The sequence below is a fragment of the Amblyomma mixtum genome, chromosome 3 (assembly GCF_055824585.1).
Source record: "Amblyomma mixtum isolate Tamu chromosome 3, ASM5582458v1, whole genome shotgun sequence".
Taxonomy (NCBI): Eukaryota; Metazoa; Arthropoda; class Arachnida; order Ixodida; family Ixodidae; genus Amblyomma; species Amblyomma mixtum.
Window position 1 is genome coordinate 361894212 of NC_143014.1, and position 23493 is coordinate 361917704.

The 23493-nt window shown below is 51.9% G+C and overlaps 1 protein-coding gene across 1 annotated transcript in view; it reads left to right on the forward strand.

Annotated features, from left to right (window-relative positions):
• Positions 1–23493, forward strand: part of LOC149356570 (organic cation transporter protein-like) — a 41836-nt gene that overhangs the window by 7774 nt on the left and 10569 nt on the right. The window contains exons 5-6 of the mRNA XM_089576378.1: positions 195–409; positions 2594–2775. Of these exons, the coding sequence (XP_089432504.1) occupies positions 195–409; positions 2594–2775 (397 nt within the window). The remainder of the gene's footprint in view (positions 1–194; positions 410–2593; positions 2776–23493) is intronic.

A 23493-nucleotide genomic window follows, 5' to 3' on the forward strand; every position in this document is an offset into this window, starting at 1 on the left:
CGTGTATTTAGATAAATGGCCCCGTTAAATGAGCCGTGCTTCTTGCCTCCAGTGAGCATGAACGGTAACAATGGTAGGTATCGGATCTCTTGGCGTCAGACATGACAAGTTGCTTTTTCGGTCACCGAAAAAGAAGGCGAACTGAAATGAAGGGAGAGCAGGGCTGGTAGAGCAGTGGGTTTCCTATTTTACAGAGTTCTGTCCACGCTGCTGTACTACAACCTGACCTACACAAGCATCCTGCTCGGTTCGAATCCCTACCTGAGCTTCGTACTGATGGCCTGCATGGAATATCCCCAAAAGTTCATCTTCATTATATTTATCAACTACATGAAGCGACGCACAGCCTATGTCTTTCTCTACGGCTCTGCGGCCCTGTTTTCGCTGGCTGTTATCTTTGTGCCTCCAGGTAAAGAGGTTCCCAAATGATGCATGCTCGTAGGCGCCTGGCTATAGAAGTTAATTTTCACAGTAAGAGACAACGTTCCTAATACGAATCGTAGCATTGGTTTTATTTCCACTAGTAACATAATTTTCGCGAATGAAAATTCAAAGTGTCGACGCTCATAATATTGTAGAATTCACATGCGATAAGTCAGTACCTACTTTCTGCCTCTGGGTTGCTTTGAACTTATATTAACCCTTTCCAGTCAGGTGTATTTTACCCACTGATTACTGCACCGGTCACCATTCCTTTGGGCCTTCTAGCCCATCGCAAAGGAGGAGTGTGCCACGACATGATTTGGACATAAAAATTTATTGAAAACATTTTTATTCAGTTGCGGTAGGGCATCATCGGAACTTCTTTGAAGTGTGGAACCTCTCGAAGCGCTCTCCTGGGTGGAGGCCAGGCTTCCTCTCGCAAGTCTTGAAAAAGAATGGTCTCCCTCCTGCCACCGTTTGTCGTTCTGTCACTGAAGACAGCGTGATCCGTACTGCTGCGGCCTTCAAGCCTGCCTTCAATTAATTAGACAATTTTCCGTAAAACGCGCCTGCCGGATTGGAACTGATGGGGCGAGTTTTTCGCGCCAATTCGGAGCCTGAAATCCACGTGATTTTAAAGCGGTATGGTGCGGTCATCCCTCGAGGAGAAAAGCCAAATAACCAGTTTGCATGATACAACAAACCCAACCAAAGGCACGCGGATTTACCTGCAGAAGTATTAGAAAAAACGTTGTGTCGGCCCATGCCCGACAACTGACCGGACGGGCACTTTTCCGCTGCCTGGCGATGCGCGAGAGATGACCGGGAAGGGTTAATGGAATGGCTCTGCAACACGTCCAGGTTTCTATGCATTGTTGAGTATTTTATATTCTTCAAATCGTTTCTTTTCTTGCGCAGTGAATCACCGAGATAAACAGAATATTGGCGCTCTAAAACCATTATTTTATCACAACAATGCTGATAACAGACTCTAGGTTATAAGCTTGAGTGGTCGGGAACAACTCTACTACTTTGTTTCCGGGTTTTCAGTCCTAACAATTATTCATCCCACTAACTTGCCGCTTACAGCGGCGTGGTAACAGAACAGGCTTGTTATCCCAACCCCTCGCACGAGCGCCTTGGCGGAAAAGATTAAAAACTGGCAATTACAACCATCAAAATGCGAATAATCATCTCTAGCTTCTCCTTGTCATGCTGTTACAGTTTCTTGGTTTGCTCTGATTGCTGCTGACAGACATGAGTGGGTGGAAATTGTATTTTGCTTTTGGCAGGAACACAAAGAGTGTTTATGGTGTGAAAAATGTGTTTGCACGGGTCTCAGCATCTTTCCGTGTAGCGCGATTGTCGTAAGCGTCCCGGGAACATTCCCACTGTGTTAGATTCACCGCACGTTTGCGCCTCTAGCCTCCTGGATACGAATAGCGCTCAGGCTTCGGCATAGGCTGCTAAGTTATAGTACCGTAGGCTGTGGCCTAGGCTACATGCATGACCCTCCTGCAACGATACTAATGGGCCACGTCACCGGCGGCGCTCTAGCATCATTGCTGCAGCTCCTAATGCGGAGCCATATAGCCATTTTTAAGGGGTGTTTCCCGACTTTTAACCCCGTTCTGTTGCGACCACGCGTTGGACCTGATAACGACAAAGCGCAGGATACCGGCTATATGCACGCTATGGTCACATGATTGCGGGCGCTTTCAGGTAGCGAACGCGACAAACACTACCAGGCGTTCGTTCAAAACCTCAGTCTTCAAGCGCTGCTAAATACCAGCAGTGCTGACGCCACACTAATTTTGCAGCTTCCGTCATATTATGAATGCCAATACTAGAGGCAAGGCTGCAAAGACTGCACCTTCGCACAAGAACAAAGATCATTCTTAAATTGGCAGCGCAGTCGTCCTTCACACCATAATGAAGCGGCTGAAAACACTGAAGTTCAGCAAGTGCACTGCTGAACGCTGTTTCGTTATTGTGACTATACGTTAAGCTCACAAGACACTGTTGTTTATAAAGATTGGTAGAGTTCCTACTAATAAATCTAAATGTTCCTAGGGATATCACACTAGCATAAATATTCCAGCTTCCTTCTTTCACGCACCGGAGAAAGATTGAAGCACCAGTAACTCTGTGTCCTCCTCCCTCTCCACAGGCATCTGGTGGTTGCAGCTTTGCTTCATGCTGCTGACTAAGCTGTTCAGCAGCTGCGCCGGCTACGTGAACTTAATCCAGATATCGGAGCTCTATCCCACCCAGGTCCGGACGCTGGCCACGGGTTGGACGTTCACAACAAGCAGGGTTGGGGCGATTCTGGCTCCGTTCACCAAGGAGTTGGTGAGTATGCTCAGTGTTATCTACGCGGCCGCTCCTGTCAGCGAAAAACCCGATGATGGGGCACTGGTGGCAAGCGTGAATTCGGGTTGTACTGTTTCGTTACCTCTCAGGAACTGAAGCAACTACAGTTCTTAAACCAACTAATTCGATTGCCTTGTTTCCAAGAAAACGTGGTACTGGCTGGTGACGTGGAATTTTCCTCGAGATAAATTGTTATCTCTTGGGCAGTTCTCGCGCTTGCACGGGGAGGGAAACGATAGGTGGTTTCTTAATCACACAGAAAATCAGTACATCTCCGAAAAAAGGGGACCAGCCAGTACCAAGCTGTAAGTTTCGTCCCAGGCGCTAAGTTTGATTCAAGCTGCGGAAGTTTGATTAAAGCTGCGGAAGTTTGATTAAAGCTGCGGAAGTTTGATTAAAGCTGCGGAAGTTCGATCAAAGCTGCAGAAGTTTGATCGAACCTGCTGAGGTTTCGTCAAGGCTCCGGAATTTTGAGGCTATGAATAGGGTTTGGATTTCTCGGCTCTTATTGTTTTGAAAATGAGGCGGAATTTTCTCGGTGTTTATTTCATAATGCTGTTATTGGTTTCCTCCGACATATGAATGACTGACTTTTCCCACAGATTTATTGTACAATATTTTGTGGCCAAAAGTCACTCAAAGTCTGTCTCAAAGTTTTGTTACCATAAGCAGTTTATTTACCAATAATTAGCGTGCAAGTGGTAGTACTTGGAGCTGTGCTTATAAGGAAATGCTGTCGTTGTTAAATTTAACGCAAGTTAAATGAGATGGCTGGCACACAAAAACCGAACTGGAATTTTACATCTGACAGTTAAGCTAAAATGTTATCGTTGGTGTGTCGCACTGGACTAAGCGTTAGGGCGGGACCTCACGTGGTCTCTGTGTTTATCGCAGCGATGGAAGCGGCGGTAAATTCCTCGCTACCTGCAGCAAGATACTTTTTCGGGAGCGTCTTACATGTGTTCGATGACTTAGTTAACCGACTTACTGCTCTAAGCGGAAGAATACAGTGAACAAACAGACCTCAGCTACCAGGCGGTCAGCAGGTGACGCCCCCCGGTATGCAAGACGTGGAAGATAACGGAACACCACCTCAAATAGCACAACCGCGCCGCTTATCCAACGATACCACCGTCTCATGACGCCCCTGGCTTCCCTACTTGGCTATTTTTCACATCTGACTGAGAGTAACTGGCACTGAACAGCCAACTAGTTATGTCTTGCATGCTAAGAATATTGACCTTTTTTGGTTAAAGCTGAGATACGAAAGCTGAAATCGGCGTAATTAATTTTTTTTTTATTTTCACTCAAACTGAAGAGTCAGACCCCTGGTTATAAAAAAAAATATCGTTTGAAACGAAATCACATTTAGTTGTTTCAGACTGGCTCCCGGAAGCAATGTGAAATACATCCGTTAAATCTTTCATAGAGACATCCTGAAGTTACTGTGTGTGTGTGTGCGCGCGTGCGCGTGTGTGTGTGTGTAGAAGAAGGGAGCTGCACGAACGAAAACGCGATTTATTTCGAACACTTCGGCTAGGGCCTGATCAGCATTTGTGTCGGAAACGTCGGAAAAAAATTGCCGTTTTCGTTTGTGCGGCCCTCTTCTTCGATACGTATTTCTGGAACTGAAAGACTTTTTTAAAGTACACACACACACACATATATATTGTAAGAAAGAGAGTTGGAGTTTGATGCCCCAGCAGCTAGCGCCGACGACACATTACAATATATATATTGTAGGGGTGCGTTTATTAGGCGTCCTCAAGAGACCGAACCGCCGTGCAGGATCTGGCAGCGTAGACGGGCGTAGCCAGCACCAAGAGAGCGGGGCAACTTCGTCGTCGTCAGGCGCAGCGTAGTGTCGGCGCATAACTTCGTCGTCGTCAGGCGCAGCGCAGTGTCGTCGCATGGCGGTAGCGGAACCTGTCGCGTGTTCGCCAAATGCAGCCGGTACAGCCAGCGATGACAGCGCCGCCCACCGGCAGGTAGCAGCCACATTAAGGCTGGTTATAAATATTCATTCAGAACGACAGCTTGACATCGCTGCTATGGCGCAGTGGATTAGAGGCTCGTTTTGCGTATGGAAGGTCGGCCGTTCGACTCCGCTCTCTGTACTGTAGTTTTATTGTTTTTTTAATTTCATTTTTTTTCAATTATTTCCCTTTTAGGTCGCAAATTTAGTGGCATATAACGCCGTTTAAGAGGATTTATTATCCTTTTAGGTAAGGCGCAGTGACAATCTTCAGTCACCGTGATCAATTCACCGTGGTTTCAAGCCTTGTGGCTGTACAGGCTGCAGTTGGCGAATACGCGAACCTGTCACAGTTGGCACACTACAGTTTCCCCCGAATGAAAAGGAGCCATCCTGGCGCCTTAAGGGGAAGGAAGAACAGAGGGGTCGTAGTACGGCTTCAGTCGGTCCACGTGGACGGTTTCGCGGCCACGGCGACGCAAGTCCGCAGCGGGTGCAACAGGCTCAACAATATAATTGACCGGAGATGTTTGCTTGAGAACCCGGTAGGGACCATTATACCGATGCAGCAGTTTCCGCGAAAGGCCGGGAGTTGTGGGAGGTACGCAGAGCCACACAAGGGAGTCGGCAGGGTAGGAGGTAGAGGCCGCGGAAGTGTCGCGGTCATGTTTTTGCTGCCACTGGGTCTGCGTGGAAAACGAGCGAGCAAGCTGGCGGCATTCTTCGGCGTACCTGGCAGCGTCGGACAGTGGCGTGGACTCGGAAATGTCGGGTCGGTAGCGAAGAAGAGTATCCATCGTGCAGGGGGGCTCGCGGCCGTACAGAAGAAAGAAGGGAGAGAATCCAGTGGTGGTTTGTGTCGCAGTGTTATATGCGTAGGTGACGAAGGGAAGAACTTGGTCCCAGTTGGAGTGGTTGGCGTCGACGTACATGGACAGCATGTCACTGAGGGTTCGGTTGAAACGCTCGGTCAGGCCGTTGGTCTGAGGGTGGTAAGACGAAGCGGTTCGATGGATAATGCGGCATTCCTTGAGGAGGGCCTCAAGAGCGTCAGACAGGAATACGCGTCCACGGTCGCTCAGCAGTTCTTGAGGAGCACCATGGCGAAGAATCAGGTTCTTTAGAAGAAAGAAAGCCACGTCGCGGGCGGAGGCAGATGGTAATGGAGACGTTTCAGCATAACGTGTGAGATGATCCACGGCCACGATAATCCAGCGCTGACCAGCGGGAGTGGGAGGGAGGGGGCCGTAGAGGTCTATGCCAACGCGGTCAAACGGGCGGGCAGGGCAGGGTAACGACTGCAGTGGAGTAGGCGAGGTGTGAGGCGGACATTTACGCCGTTGACAGGATGGGCAAGATCGCACAAAGTGGCGAACAATGCGGTACATGCCACGCCAGTAGAATCGGAGACGCAGACGCGTATAGGTTTTCAACAGGCCGCCGTGGGCACACTGGGGGTCCGCATGGAAAGCGGCGCAAATGTCGGTGCGTAGATGGCGAGGGATCACTAGGAGCCATTTGCGTCCGTCGAGCAGGTAATTGCGACGATAGATGAGACCGTCCCGAATAGAAAAGTGACGGGCTTGACGTAAGAGGTAACGGGACGAATTATCAGTCGTAGGACTCGAAAGGAAGTTAATAAGAGTGGCGATCCAAGGGTCTTTCCGCTGCTCGGTGGACATGTCGGCAGTGGCAAGCGAGGACAAGTCGTAAGCAGACACAGGAGCAGGCGATGAAGCACTAGGTAGCGGCGAGCGGGAAAGAGCGTCCGCGTCATTATGCTTGAGGCCAGAGCGGTAAATGACATGAATGTCATACTCCTGCAATCGCAGAGCCCAGCGAGCTAGGCGGCCTGACGGGTCTTTGAGAGAGGCCAGCCAGCACAGGGCATGGTGGTCGGTTACTATACAGAACGGGCGACCATAGACATAGGGACGAAATTTTCCAATGGCCCAAATGATGGCCAAACATTCTCGTTCGGTAACAGAATAGTTGGCCTCCGCTTTGCTCAAGGTCCGACTGGCGTAGGCGACCACATATTCACGGAAGCCAGGTTTGCGTTGAGTGAAAACTGCACCCAGTGCAATACCGCTGGCGTCAGTGTGGATCTCAGTAGGCGCAGTCGGGTCAAAGTGGCGCAGGATGGGAGGCGAAACCAAAAGGCGGCGCAAGGTGTCGAAGGCGTCATCGCAAGCAGGCGTCCAAGCGGAGAGGTTGGAGCTGCCTGCGAGTAGCTGGGTCAGAGGAGCGATGATCGTGGCGAAATTCAAGATGAAGCGACGGAAGTAAGAGCAAAGGCCAACGAAGCTACGGAGCTGCTTCAGTGAGGTGGGCTTCGGTGGGCCCGTGTCGACGAGGGCGAGAACCTTGGCACCTTCCACGAACACTACGATGACATTAGCGGGACGACACGGAGGACTTGAGGTGTTCGAAACAAGCGCAGTTCTTGCCCCCGGAACTGCGGCTGTTAGTTTCCCTCAAGCGCGGAGCTGGAACGTCGCAGCATCGGAGAAGGGGAACGGCGTCGAGGGGAAGGCGATCGGCGAGTGGTGTAAATTTGGCGATCAGGGGAAACAAAGGGGGGACCAGGTGGCCTTCTCGGCGAGGATAGTTCGGCATCGTATGGGTAGGAGCGCAGATCAGGTCGAGAAGGCGGAAGGCGCTGGCGGCAAAGCCGCGCGACATGACCGGGCAGACCACAGGCGTAACAGATGGGTCGGTTGTCCGCAGTACGCCAGGGATTGGTAGGATGTGGGCGAACCCTTGAGAACAGAGCTTGAGACGGGGGCTCAGACGGCGGCGGAGGACGGAAAGAAGGGGCGGCCTGGTAGGAATCGGGTGCCGGCGTATGTCGTGGCCTGGCCACCGCTTGGGCGTACGTCAGGGGTGCTGTCACAGGCGCGGGCACAGGGCTGGACGGTAGCAGATCAGCGACTTGGTCTTGCACGACACGGCGAATGGTAGGAGCCAAAGACGGGGTCGAGTCAGGAACTTGGCGGGCGGGGTCTTGAAAATGGGATATGAGGGACAGCTGGCGAGCGACCTCTTCACGAGCGAAGGCTTTGATTTGGTTGAGAAGAGGGGAGTCCTCAGGAGTATTACCGCCCAGGGCCAGTGTGGAGAGGGCTTCGTCGCAGGCACCGGCACGCCGTGTAGAAGCGCACTGCTTGCGGAGCTCATCGTAGCTCTGGCAAAGCTTAATAACCTCACTGACGGTGGTGGGATTTTTCGCGAGGAGCATCTGAAATGCATCGTTAGCGATGCCTTTGAGGATGTGGTGGATCTTGTCCGCTTCTGGAATGGCGGCGTTGACACGTTTGCAGAGGTCAACGATGTCCTCAATGTAACTTGTGAAGGTCTCGTCGGTGTGTTGAGCGCGGTCCCGTAAGCGCTGTTCGGCACGGAGCTTGCGCACCGCAGGGCGGGCGAACACTTCCGCAAAGCTCTTCTTAAATACGGGCCAAGTGTGTAGGTCCGCCTCATGGTTTAGAAACCAGAGGTTCGCCACGTCCGTGAGATAAAAGATGGCGTTACTCAGCTTGATAGTGTCATCCCACTTGTTATAGCTGCTCACTCGCTCATACGATGACAACCAGTCGTCAACATCTTGGTCGGCAGTCCCACTGAAGAGGACAGGGTCACGCTGCCGGATGGCGCCAGAACAAATGACGGTGGTTGAACTGGCCGCCGGTGTGGGGGCAGTCTCATCTGGCATGGTTGACACAGGCGGCAGCGTACGGCTCCGGAGTTCCAGGTTGGTAGGGGACGAACCCAGCACCTCCACGAATTGTAGGGGTGCGTTTATTAGGCGTCCTCAAGAGACCGAACCGCCGTGCAGGATCTGGCAGCGTAGACGGGCGTAGCCAGCACCAAGAGAGCGGGGCAACTTCGTCGTCGTCAGGCGCAGCGTAGTGTCGGCGCATAACTTCGTCGTCGTCAGGCGCAGCGCAGTGTCGGCGCATGGCGGTAGCGGAACCTGTCCAGTTGGCACACTACAATATATATATATATATATATATATATATATATATATATATATATATATATATATTGATACATGCATTCGAAGAGAAAAAAGTAGTGCATGCACGAGAAGAGGAAGAAGTTAGCTCGCTCTCGCTCGCGCGCTTGGCCACTGAGGGGCCGCCGCAGTTTTGTCGTCTCAGCTCCGGCGTTCTACTTCGCGTTGCACGCTACAGTTTGGTGGAGGTGCGGGGTACGCTTCCCGACCTGCGCACTCCGTACAGCGTCACTACGGACCTCACACCGGTTCACCAGCGACCCAGCCGCCGTCTCCGCGGAGAGTCGCCTGAATTTGGGCCCCTTCCCCCCGCCAACAAGGGCGACGCAGCTGACACCAGGACCCCGCCGCCGATCCAGCCTCTACCGTCGAGTCCAATTGCCATGGCCGCTGACACCAGACCCCTGGCGCCGATCCTTTGCCACCCACCGCGAACACCGCCATCTTTTCACGGTGACGTGTTCGAAGACGCTGAGGACTGGCTAGAGACCTTCGAGCGGGTCGCACGCTACAACGGCTGGTGCGACGAGCGCAAGCTCAATAACGTCTACTTTGCCCTCGAAGAGTCTGCTCGGACATGGTTTGAAAACCACGAGGCTACCATTCCCACCTGGGAGACGTTCTGCCGGAGTCTCCTGGCTACGTTCCCCAACGCTGACCGCCGGGAGAAAGCTGAAGCTGCGCTGCACTCCCGAAATCAGCGCACGAACGAAAGCGTGCACATGTACACCGAAGACATGGCCCGTCTTTTCAAGCGCGCCGACCCCAACATGACAGAGGAGAAGAAGCGGCGCCTTCCCATGCGTGGGGTTAAGCAGGAGCTGTTCGCTGGCCTCGTGCGTAGCCCACCCCGCACGGTGGCGGAATTTCTAACCGAGGCGACCACGATGGAGACGACGCTGCACAACGGGCCCGCCAGTACAACCGGGACATCAACTGCATGGTGCCCGAAGGCTTTTCGTCGTGTCTCGGCGGCACTGCAGACACCTTGCGCGAACTAATTCGCTCTGTTGTCCGGGAGGAACTTCAACGGATCCATCTGGCCCAGGTCGCATCTGTGCCGCTGGCAGAGCTGACCGAAGTTGTCAGGGACGAGGTGCGACAGGCTGCGCAGGCACCTCCTGTCCCCGAAGCGCCGTCCCGGTTCGATGACCGACCCACGTACGCATCTGTTGTACGTCGCACGACAGGCTACGGTCCCATTACCCCACGCCTGGCGTGAGCAACATCAGCACATGTCACGCAAGCGTGCCTGGCTACGGTGTGACTCCGCCGACCCCCGTGAATACCATCGCCACATATTCTGCAACCGCATCTGCTACAGCTGGGCCACGCCCTCGCAAGTCGGATTTGTGGCGTACACCGGACCGCAGGCCTCTCTGCTACCACTGTGGGGAGCCTGGTCACCTCTACCGCGCCTGTCCGTACCGCCAAGTGGGCCTTCGCGGTTTCCATCCCGACGCACCCTGCCCTCAAAACGGTGAACGACCGCATGAGGTTGCGCAGCATCTCTGGGCACGTCAGAACCCTGCCTACTCTGGAAGGCGCGAGTCCCGTTCCCCTTCGCCTCTCCGTTATCGCTCTTCCAGCCCTGGCCGCCAGAGTAGCTCTGCTGGCCGTCGCTCGCCGAGTCCGCGTCCGGAAAACTAACACCAGCGACCTCTGGAGGCAAGGCCGCTGACGTCGGGACGTGTCAAGATCCTCCATCGCGAAACCCTCGAGCCGACGATACCCGGACAGAGAGAGGCAGCGACAGTATCAGATACGCTGCATCCGATTTACGTGTGACAATTTATGGGACTGAGATTACCGCACTGCTCGATACCGGTGCTGATTACTCTGTTATGAGCCGTGCCTTTGCTGGAGAACTCAAGAAGGTTCTGACACCGTGGACAGGGACCCCATTCGCACCGCTGGTGGCCACCTAATTTCCCCCGTGGGCAAGTGCACGGCTAGAGTTGGGATTAGTGGTTTTACGTACGTTGGTGAATTTGTCGTACTCCCCGAGTGTTCAAGAGACTTGATTCTGGGGATCGACTTCCTGCAGTCGAACGGCGCTGTGATTGACATTCAGGAGGCACGTGTCACGTTCTCGACCAAACAGGCCGTGGCGCGCTTTGACTGCCGCGATCCCTGCAGCAACGCTCTGCGCATTGTCGAGAACGACGTTGCGGTGCCGCCGCGGTGCAGTGTTCTGGTGCTCGTGCGGAACGACCTCTTTCACGACTACGAGGGCCAGGCGGACAGCCGTAGTCCACTGCTGCTTAAGCGGGGACTTGCCGTTGCAAGAGGTCTCGTCCAACTACGTGACGGCCGCACCCACATCCTCCTGACTAACTTTGCCAACGAATATCAGCACCTGGCCAAAGGCATGGCTATTGCCTTCCTTCACGACGTTGCTGAGGTTCCAAGTTTGTGCACCGTGGGAGGACCCACTCCGGAGTATGCTGGCCCCCATCACGTTCTTCAGTCAGTCAGAATAAATCCTGCCCTGCCGTCGGTTCAGAGGGATCTTCTGTCGGACCTCTTGGCAGACTTTGCGGACTGTTTCGCTACGTGCTCGAAGGTCGGCCGAACTCCACTCGGCAAGCACCGTATCATCACTGATGACACTACGCGACCCGTCTGCCAGCGCCCATATCGTGTTTCCCCGGTGGAGAGAGAAGCCATTAAGAATCAGTTTGCCGAGATGCTTGCAGACGATGTCATTCAGCCGTCCACCAGTCCGTGGGCATCGCCTGTGGTTCTTGTCAAAAAAAGGACAATACTCTGCGTTTCTGCGTGGACTACAGGAAACTTAACAACGTGACCAAAAAGGACGTTTACCCGCTGCCCAGGATAGATGACGCGCTCGACCGATTGCGGAACGCCAGATACTTCTCGTCATTGGATCTTAAAAGCGGGTACTGGCAAATCGAAGTGGACGAGAGAGACCGGGAGAAGACGGCTTTCGTGACGCCTGACGGCCTCTATGAGTTTAAAGTGCTCCCATTCGGTCTGTGCTCAGCACCGGCCACGTTCCAACGCATGATGGACACTGTTCTCTCCGGCTTGAAATGGCAGTCCTGCCTGGTGTACCTGGACGATGTCTTTATATTTTCGACCACATTTGACCAACACTTGGAGCGGTTGCGCATTGTGCTACAAGCGCTCAAATCCGCGCAACTCACCATCAAAGCCGAGAAATGCCATTTTGGCTTTGAGGAACTTCGCTTTCTTGGTCACGTTGTCAGCGCACAAGGTGTTCGCCCGGACCCTGACAAGACCGCTGCCGTCTCAGGTTTTCCACGACCAACTGACAAGAAGGCCGTTCGCCGGTTTTTAGGCCTGTGCTCCTATTATAGGCGCTTTATTCAAGATTTCTCGAAAATCGCGGAACCGCTGAACGCACTGACCCGTGACGACACGCCCTTCCTGTGGGGGACCGACGAAGAGGCTGCATTTGTCGAGCTTCGCAGGCGTCTGCAAAGCACTCCGATACTCGGCCATTTCGACGAGCATGCTGCCACGGACATCCACACTGACGCCAGCAATGTTGGCCTTGGTGCAGTACTGATCCAGTGGCAAGACGGTGCGGAACGGGTCATCAGTTATGCTAGTCGAACACTTACGCGCTCCGAGACTAATTATTCTACGACGGAGAAAGAATGTCTTGCAATGATATGGGCCATCTGCAAGTTCCGATCGTACCTCTACGGACGACCCTTCCGTGTGGTAAGCGACCACCACTCCTTATGCTGGCTGGCGAGCCTCAAAGACCCCTCAGGACGCTTGGCTAGATGGAGCTTAGGCTTGCAAGAATACGACTTAACAGTAGTTTATAAGTCTGGCCGTAAGCATCAGGATGCGGATTGTCTGTCGCGCGCGGCTATCCCCATCAATACCGAAGAAACCACCGATGATTTTCCTTTCCTGGGCTCTGTTAGTACCACCCAAATGGCGCAGCTTGTGAGGGCGGACACGGAGTTGGCGCCGCTCATCGATTACCTCGAAGGCAGTGAAGCTCCCATTCCGCGTGTTTTTCTTCGAGGGCTACACACCTTCACTTTACGGTCTGGTGTTCTCTACAAGCGCAATTTTGCCAACAGCGAGGAAGTGTTCCTACTTGTCGTACCATCACAGCTGCGGTCTGAGATCTTGAGTGCCTGTCATGATGCACCATCCGCCGGCCACCTTGGTGTCAGCCGTACACTCGCGCGCATTAGACAAAAGTATTATTGGCCCAGGTTACTCCCATCGGTGCGGGCCTACGTCAAAACATGCCGTGAATGCCAACGTCGGCAGACTCCTCCATTGAAACCGGCCGGATTTCTTCACCCCGTCGATCCACCGAAGACCCCTTTCCATCAAGTGGGCATGGACCTCCTTGGTCCATTTCCGAAGTCTTCGTCTGGAAAGCGTTGGATAGTCGTTGCGACTGACAACCTCACACGGTACGCTGAGACCACGTCTCTTGCCAAAGGCACTGCTGCTGAAGTGGCGCAGTTCTTCGTCCACAACATTGTCTTGCGTCATGGAGCACCCGCCGTTGTTGTTACTGACCGGGGAACTGCTTTCACGGCCCGCTTAACCAAGTCCGTGATGACTCTGACGAACACGAGCCACCGACGTGCTACGGCGTATCACCCGCAGACAAACGGATTGGTAGAGCGACTCAACCGCACACTAGCCGACATGCTATCAATGTACGTTGACGTCGAGCATCGAACTTGGGACGCCATTCTGCCGTACGTAACGTTTGCGTACAACACCGCCCTGCGGGAAACCACCCGACTGACCCCCTTTCAGCTTGTCTTCGGTCGCCAGGTGACCACTCCGTTGGATGCTATGTTGCCCGTTGACCCTTACTGCGACTCTGACGCTGACATCGACGCAGATACCTTCGTTCAGCGTGCTGAGGAAGCGCGTCAACTGGCCCGCCTGCGCATCCACCGTCAACAGGAGACTGACGCCACTAGGTACAACTGTGGACGCCGTTTCGTCAGTTATGCTCCCGGCGACCTTGTGTGGATTTGGATACCTGTTCGTCGCCGCGGGCTCTCTGAAAAGCTGCTGCGCCGATACTTCGGCCCTTACGAAGTAGTGCGCCGCATCAGTGATGTGACTTATGCAGTTGCTCCCGCCCCGACAGCCTGTTCATCGCGCCGGTCGCACCGAACAGAAGTCGTACACGTTGTTCGCATGAAGCCTTACCACGACCGGCTACCTGACTGAACGGCGGTTCACTGCAGCTGTGTTCTCCCCTTTCGGTGACTTTTCTCTCCTAGCCGCATCGTGTCGATGCTGCAAAAGAGGGGGGGGGGGGGGCAGTGATACATGCATTCGAAGAGAAAGAAGTAGTGTATGCACGAGAAGAGGAAGAAGTTAGCTCGCTCGCGCCCTTGGCCACTGAGGGGCCGCCGCAGTTTTGTCGTCTCAGCTCCGGCGTTCTCTTTGGTTGGTTGGTTTATGGGGTTTAACGTCCCAAAGCGACTAAGGCTATGAGAGACGCCGTAGTGGAGGGCTCCGGAAATTTCGACCACCTGGGGTTCTTTTAACGTGCACTAACATCGCACAGTACACGGGCCTCTAGAATTTCTCCTCCAAAGAAATTCAACCGCCGCGGCCGGGATCGCACCCGCGTCTTTTGGGTCAGCAGCCGAGCACCATAGCCACTGAGCCACCGCGGCGGCGCGTTCTATTTCGCGTTGCACGCTACAATATATATATATATATATATATATATATATATATATATATATATATATATATATATATATATATATATATATATTGTAGCGGCCTTTATTGGCAAGAGATGAGTGGTTGTTAAGGCCGGTTAGAGCGGGCAAGGGCAGGTCTGGTCCCGGAACAGTTGATGCTTTTGCCGCGCGTCGGTTCTGCTGCTTCAGCTGCCGATCGTCGTCTTCTCGCCTCGCGCCGCGAATCGGTTCTGTTGCTCCGTCTGCTAAGCGTCTTCCTCTTTACATTGGCCCCCGGGGAAAAAAGAGCCATCCTGGCGATTTAGGGAGTCAACAGGACGCAGGGGTCGTAATACGGCTTCAAACGCGAAACGTGAACGGTCTCGCGCCCACGTCGTCGGAGATCGGGTGATGGCGTCACGGGCTCAACGATGTAAGTGACGGGAGAAGTGCGCTCAAGGACACTGTAGGGTCCGTGGTATTTTGGCAGCAACTTGGTAGAGAGACCTGGGGCAGCAGAAGGCACACGGAGCCAAACAAGGGACTCCGGCTGAAAAGTGTCTGTGCCATGGGAGTGGTCGAAACGGTATTTCTGGCGCCCTTGGTCGTCAGACATGAATGACCGGGCGAGCTGGCGGCACTCTTCAGCGTGTCTGGAGGCTTCAGATACGGTTGTGGATTCCGACGAATCAGGATGGTACGGAAGAATAGTGTCGAGCGGCGAGGATGGTTCACGGCCGTATAGAAGGAAGAATGGTGAGAAACCAGTAGTGCTCTGCGTAGCGGTGTTGTAGGCATATGTGACGAAGGGGAGGACGACGTCCCAGTTAGAATGGTCTGCCGCGACGTACATTGACAACATGTCACCTAATGTTCGATTGAAACGTTCTGTCAAGCCGTTCGTCTGGGGATGATAGGCAGTAGTGGTGCGGCGAGTAATGTTGCATTGCTGCAGAAGAGATGAAACTACGTCTGACAGAAACACCCGCCCACGGTCGCTCAACAGTTCACGCGGGGCTCCGTGCCGAAGTATGAAATGGTGCAAGAGGAAGGCTGCAACATCCCGCGCCGTAGCAGCTGGGAGGGCGGCTGTTTCGGCGTACCGTGTCAGGTGGTCTACAGCGACGATGACCCAGCGGTTTCCTGCAGCAGTGTAGGGAAGTGGTCCATACAGGTCAATGCCAACTCGGTCAAATGGCCTGGATGGGCAAGACAAAGGCTGCATAGGGCCGGTCGAATGGTGATGAGCGAGCTTGCGGCGCTGGCAATCGGGGCAGGAACGGACGAATTTTCGGACGTAGTTATACATGCCGCGCCAGTAATAGCGGAGGCGAAGCCGGTTGTAGGTCTTAAAAGCACCGCCGTGACCAGCTTGCGGGTCGCTATGAAAGGCTGCGCAGATTTCTGAGCGTAAATGTCCAGGGATCACTAGGAGCCATTTGCGCCCGTCAGAGAGGTAGTTTCGGCGGTACAAAATCCCATCATAAACAGTGAAGTGGGCAGCCTGACGGCGGATTGCGCGCGGTACCGGCACGACAGAACGGTCGGAAAGATAACGTACAAGAGAAGTGATCCAAGGGTCCTTGGACTGCTCGTTGGGCATATCGTCCAATGACAAGGAGGCGCAGTCGATGGCGGGAGGAGAGGCACGTTCATTGGCTAGAGGTGAACGAGAGAGAGCGTCGGCGTCGTTATGCTTCCTGCCAGAGCGATAGATCACACGAATATCGTACTCTTGAAGGCGTAAGGCCCATCGGGCGAGGCGGCCATTTGGGTCTTTTAGGGAGGACAGCCAACATAGGGAATGGTGGTCCGTGACGACCGCGAAAGGCCGGCCGTACACGTAAGGCCGAAATTTCCCGATCGCCCAAACGATCGCCAAGCACTCTTTTTCAGTTACTGAGTAGTTTTGCTCTGGCTTCGTCAGGGTGCGGCTCGCGTATGCAACAACATGCTCCGCATACCCCGGTTTGCGTTGAGCAAGAACAGCACCGATACCAACGCCACTGGCATCTGTGTGGATTTCAGTTGGAGAAGCAGGGTCAAAGTGGCGCAGTATGGGCGGAGAGGTAAGTAGACGGCGCAACGTGATGAATGCGTCGTCACAGGCAGGACTCCAGCTTGATAGGTCGCTACTGCCACGAAGAAGTGCAGTCAGAGGTGCGATGATACAAGCGAAATTTCGGATAAAGCGCCGGAAGTAAGAACATAAGCCGATGAAACTGCGAAGTTCCTTCATCGTAGAGGGCTTCGGAAACTCAGAGACAGCACGAAGCTTTGCAGGGTCAGGAAGGACACCCTGTTTCGACACGACGTGGCCCAAAATCGTCAACTGACGAGCAGCGAAGCGACATTTCTTTAAATTGAGTTGAAGCCCGGCTGCCGCGAGGCATCCCAAAACATGCTCCAAGCGAACGAGGTGCGTCTGGAAATCTGGGGAGAAAACAACGATATCGTCCAAGTAACATAAGCATGTTTTCCATTTCAGGCCGCGCAGTATCGTGTCCATCATCCGCTCAAAAGTGGCAGGGGCATTGCATAGTCCGAAGGGCATGACGTTGAATTCATAGAGCCCGTCAGGCGTCACAAAGGCTGTCTTGGAGCGGTCAGCGTCGGCCATCGGGACTTGCCAATAACCCGAACGTAGATCTAAAGAAGAAAAGAATTCAGCTCCCTGCAAGCAGTCAAGTGCGTCATCAATGCGGGGCAGCGGGTAGACGTCTTTGCGGGTAATTTTGTTCAGGCGCCGGTAGTCTACGCAAAAGCGGATAGAGCCATCTTTTTTGGTGACAAGGACGACGGGGGAAGCCCAAGGACTGTGCGATGGTTGTATGACGCCCCTCTGTAGCATGTCATTTACCTGGGCGTCGATAACTTGGCGTTCGGTGGCCGAGACGCCATATGGGCGTTGTCGCAACGGCGTATGGGCGCCAGTGTCGATCTTATGGGTAACAGCTGAGGTGCGGCCCAAACGGTGGTTGGAGAAGTCAAACGATGACCGAAACTTATTTAGCAGGGCCTCAAGCTGGGTCTTCCGCGATGGCGAAAGATTCGCGTCGATTGGGCGCTCAAATACGGCTTCGGGAGCGGGATCAGGAGACGATGGGGAAGAAGTAAGTGAAGACACTTGCATGCGGCAGGGGTCATCCTCATAAGGGTCCCAGGCGACGATGGAGGCGAAAGGCTGGACACGTCCCAGGCATTCACCGCGAAGAAGATTAGAGGGGCACAGGAATGGATTTGACAGGGGCAAGGCGCTGCAGCCGGCTGAGACGGTAAGGACGGCGAATGGCAGGGGTAGACAGTGACGAGAAGCGAAGGAGTCGGACGGGATGAAGATGACAGGGCCGTTGGATGCAGAGTCGCAATGAACAGAGACGAGCACAGCAGAGCACGGCGGGATCACGACGTCATCAGCCACAGTCAACTTGGAGCACGGGTTAGTGGAAGCGCTCACCGATGCGTCGCCGAATGGAAGGGCGACTTCGGAACGAGTGCAGTCGATGACAGCTTCATGTCGCGAGAGAAAGTCCCAGCCTAAGATGACGTCGTGAGACGGCGATGCGAAGACGATGAATTCAACAACGTACAGAACGTCCTGAATAGTAACTCGAGCTGTACAGGCCCCCAAAGGCGCGATAATTTGCGAATTAGCGGCGCGAAGCATAAAACCAGAGAGCGGAGTCATCACTTTTCGTAACTGGCGGCACAATTTTGCACTGAGTACAGATACAGCAGCACCGGTGTCAACAAGCGCGAAAGCATCGGTGCCCTCCACAGAAACGGTGATCAGATTGGCCGGAGAAAGTCGAGGTCTTGAGCTTGGCGACGAGCACGCAGTTCTTGCCTCCGGAACTGCGGGCACTAGTTTTCCGAAGGGGAAGAGGGACGACGGCGCATCGGGGAAACCGAGCGGCGACGCGGAGATGGAGAACGGCGGCGAATAGAGGGACTGTAATCGGAGGAACCAGTGGGCTCAGAAGGCGAAGTGCGGTGAAAAGGCTGGGGAGGGGCGTAGGCGTAACCTCGAGGGTCGGTATCTGCAGCAGGGGACGAAACTTGGCGGCGGCAGTGACGCATCACGTGGCCAGGAATGCCGCAGGCATAACAAATGGGTCGGTTGTCTGGTGTGCGCCATGGGCGGAAACGTTGCGGTGGTGGCCGGACAGGACGAAATGGGGTCGACTGCGGTGGATGTTGGTACGACACGAATGTGTCTGGGCGGGGACGCCTGACTGCTTCGGCGTAGGTTAGTGGCGCAGCGACGGGAGGCTGGGAGGAAACCGGTGGCAGGGCCTCGGACACTTGCTCCCGGATCACGTGCTGGAGTGTCGGAGTTAGGTTAGATGAACTCGGAACGGTAGGAAGAAGCGAAAGCTGCCGCGCAACCTCCTCACGGACAAACTGCTTGATCTGGAGCAGTAGCGAGCTGTCCTCTGTCGTCATGCTCAGGCTAGTTACTGTGTCGGTCTGTGCAGAGGGCTGACGAGTGAAAACGCGCTGTCGGCGGAGCTCGTCGTAGCTTTGGCAGTGATCGAATATATCGGTGACAGATGTGACGTTTTTGCCCACAAGCATATTGAAAGCGTCGTCTTCGATTCCTCGCGCCGCGAATCGGTTCTGTTGCTCCGTCTGCTAAGCGTCTTCCTCTTTACAATATATATATATATATATATATGCAAGACGTGGAAGATAACGCAACACCACCTCAAATAGCACAACCGCGCCGCTTATATATATATATATATATATATATATATATATATATAAGCGGCGCGGTTGTGCTATCTGAGGTGGTGTTGCGTTATCTTCCACGTCTTGCATACCGGGGGGCGTCACCTGCTCACCGCCTGGTAGCTGATGTCTGTTTGTTCACTGTATTCTTCCGCTTAGAGCAGTAAGTCGGTTAACTAGGTCATCGAACGCATGTAAGACGCTCCCGAAAAAGTATCTTGCTGCAGGTAGCGAGGAATTTACCGCCGCTTCCATCGCTCCGATAAACACACAGACCACGTGAGGCTCCGCCCTAACGCTTAGTCCAGTGCGACAAGCCAACGATAACATTTTAGCTTAACTGTCAGATGTAAAATTCCAGTTCGGTTTTTGTGTGCCAGCCATCTCACTTAACTTGCGTTAAATTTAACAACGACAGCATTTCCTTATAAGCACAGCTCCAAGTACTACCACTTGCATGTTAATTATTGGTAAATAAACTGCTTATGGTAACAAAACTTTGAGACAGACTTTGAGTGTCTTTTGGCCACAAAGTATTGTACAATAAATCGCACACACACACACGTGTGTGTGTGTGTGCGTGCGTGCGTGTGTGTGTGTGTGTGTGCGCGTGCGTGTGTGTGCGTGCGTGCGTGTGTGTGTGTGTGTGTGTGTGTGTGTGTGTGTGTGTGTGTGTGTGTGTGTGGAGAGAGAGAGAGAGAGAGGTTGAGAGAGCATGAAGTGCCCGACTGCTTAGAGGAGTATATAGCAAAGTATACGATTCGTTAAAGGAAGGATATTTGTTTGGCTCGAGGTTTCGATCGGAAGATCGATCTTTTTCAAGGGTGATTTTTCGTCGCTGGTGTTTCCCCTTTTATAGGGGTTGGACACAGAACAGGTGAGCGAGAAAGAGAAATAAGTAGAGAGAAGCAAAAAATATAGAAGTAAAAAACAAAGAAATACGCATGCATAAGAAAATTGGAGAGGGAGCAGCAAGGAAAAATGGAGATTGCGCAGAACATGTAAGGAAAAAGAAAATACAATATCCAGATGCGGTCTGTTTCATTAACCACCGCATGCTTGCTTATTGACAGGCATATAGAGTTGAGCTGAGATGGTCGACTGAGTGCGTGGCGGTGCAGCAACCTTCGCGTCAAAATGCGGGAACGTCGCTTGTCCTGGCCGTGAGGGCAGGTGGGAAAATAATCTTGACCCAACAACAGGGGGAATGAAGCCGAACTTTTTGCTGAGCTTGTTGGTCCATTCTGACAAAAGTGAATCAGCGCGAAAGAAGAAGCCCGAAGGCGAAACGAAGAAAGGACAACTGCAACTGCAGACCGCACGGTTACTACAGGCAGGTTTTCCGCAGACAGTGGTATCGGCCGTGACTGAAGCTTTGCTTCAGAAAGATAAATGGCAAGAAAAGAAACGTTACTCAGGAAAACAACAGGAGGGTGAGAGCAGCCGTTGTCCCGTATTCCCACTGGGTAGCACGTAATATGAAAAAGGTTGCCAATTTATATAAGATTCCCGCAGTGTTTTCTGCCCCTTGGAAGTTAGCTACGTTTTGTCATAGGATTAATAACGAAAAACCAAAGATCTAACCTGTGGCGTAAGAAGCATGCCCACATGTTCGTCAGGTGTAGGCAAGCGGTGATTTACCAGACTCCGCTTGCATGCGACAAAGTTTATATTACACAAACCGGAAGGGGCTTGAACGAACGTTTAAGGGAACACGAGCGCTCACTTGAAAAAGGCACTGGATCTAATCTAGCACTTCATTGCAAAGAATGTAAATGCATGCCTCGTTTACGCGAAACTGTTTTTCTTGATAGAAGTATAGAGAACGTAGCCCGGAAGTTGAAGGAAGCCTTCTTTATAAAAAGAAAGGGCTTGGAATGTGTCAGTGATGCGCCAAAATCATTGTATGGGAGCCAACTTGCCTTTTTGGAGCAACAATGCTAAATTTTTATTTTTGACTACGCGTGTCTGAATCATTGAGTGTCAGTGTTTCATCGTTTTCATTGTTAAAGTCTGTGCACTGTTTTTTTTTAGCCACACGTTGTCACATTCAGTCGGTTTATATTCTTTCCACAACTTCATTCCGTCAGTTTTTATCGCTTTTACCCTTGTTACCAGCTAATAACGTTTTATCGGTTTTGCTGCTCTTTACACCATATGGCATTAACTGTTTTCATTCATCAAGTGTATTTTTTTCATTTTGTTACCATCCCTCCTGAGATTAAGTCGACTTTTAGATTCATCACCCTGTTATGTTTTTTATTGCTTCTATTGCTCTTTAGACCATGTGACGTTGACTGCATCTGATTACCTTTGCCACAGCTTTCCTATATATTGTGCGAGTTTTTCTCAAACAAATTCAGTTGCCAGATGAGCACTCTTTCCTGTCCCGTCTTCGTTTCGTCTTCGGGCTTCTTCTTTTGCGCTGTTTCACTTATGTCGGAACAGATGGAGCAGGAAAAAAAAGCCTGAAAAAATCTTAAAGAAGTGCTTTTTCTCCGCATTCAGCAATAGTGCACCTACCGCTGGTTTAGCTGCTGCCGCTGGACTATGAGAGAAAAGGGGGGGGGGACGAAAGGGAGGTGCCCGACGAAATGTTACCAGCATAAAAAATGTAAGCTTACAGAGTAGCCAAAGTAGACATTAAAAAAATCTATTGCATTCGCGGGGCCAGAAGATGAGCCAAACCGAGATGCAAGCAACGACACAAATGTGGCATGCAAAAAGGGGTATGTCGTCAGACGACGCAGTCAGTGGTGTTTTGTGTATTTTCGTAGGCCTATGACCTCGGAAGAAAGTTGAGGGTACCGTGGCTTTCGTCAATGATCCTTTGCACAGTGTTAAATTTAAAAATAATATATGAGTCGCGTTCCTCGCGGTAGCGAGTGTTTTCCTCGCGCTAAAGAGTCTGTCAAACTCGTGGCATTTCTCGAGCAGGTGCTTCGAAAGAGAGAGGCTGGGGAGGGATTGAATATGTGAGCTGTGATTTTAAACCTGAATTGGAAGGAATTCTCTTTGGCCTATACACTGTGTCTCCACACTCGAGCATCTAAACAACGTTGCTGGGATCGCAATTTAAGCCTTCCCTGGTAGAATATTTGTAATTTCAATGGGTGCTTTTTTTAGTGAGTGCCGTGGTTTCCATGCGTTCGCAGACTTGGCATCGGTTTTTTTCCACATGGTGCGCAACCCACAGCTCTCCGTTTATTGACGGTCGAATGGACAACATCGTTTTGTAATTTTGTTTGGTTTTATATATGTTACCTGGAGGGCAGTTGAGAAAATTTTGGAAAGCCGGTCACTCTGTTCAATGATACTAAAGAGTTTATTTAAGATTTTGTTAATGTTCGGGAAGTTGTTTGTGAAGGTGAGTATGAGATTACAGTGCTGTGATGTTGGCTGAGATTCCTCGAAGACGTGATTATGATTAGTTGCTTCTTCCTTTTTGAGGGCATTGTTGATTATAGAGGACGGGTAATGTTTCGTTACAATTTTCTACATGCAATCAGCATTTTGGTGAAAATCTTCCGATCATGATAAAATTCGTTTGAATCTGATGGCTTGTAAGTATGGGATTGATGTTTTAGATTGGCGTGGGTGGCAGCTGTGGAAATGAAGATACTGTTGTCTGTCTGTGGGGTTTATTACTGTACTCCCTTCAACTCGAACCAAAAATCCAGGAAGTTAATTTTATTGGTTGATTAGGTGATTGAAAGAGATATTAGAATGTATTTTGTTGAATGAGGTGGTAAACTGGATGAGTTCGCCCTCGGTTTCTGTCCAAACTATAAATATGTCATCCAGAAAGCGTTTCTAAAAAACTGGTTTTGTTGGATATGATGAGAAAAAGTGTGATTCAATTTTGTTCATTAATATGTAAGCCCTGAAGAGCTGGGGAAAGAAATTTTCCAACGTCATGGCCGCCTGTTGAAAGGACTTCAAAATCCTCCTCTTACCCCTCTCTCTACTTTATTTGTACTTCCCTCGATATATACTATATATTTTCGGTCTGCTCCTTCTGAACACCTACCTCCACGTTTAGGGCATGGCCGTTTCAACTTATCATCCATTCTCTCCCCCCCCCCCATATTGTTTTTGCACTGGTGCGTTAAGCCTGTACCTCGCGCGCGCTTTAAAAGCTGCGTTTCGAATACTGTAATACACTCGATAATGGCAGGTCCTCCAAATAAAACGTCGTTAATTAAATCCTGTTATGTTTGTCAATTTTGGGCTTTTTTTTCTGATACATATATACAGCGTGCAGTTTTTAACGTTTTATAGATGTC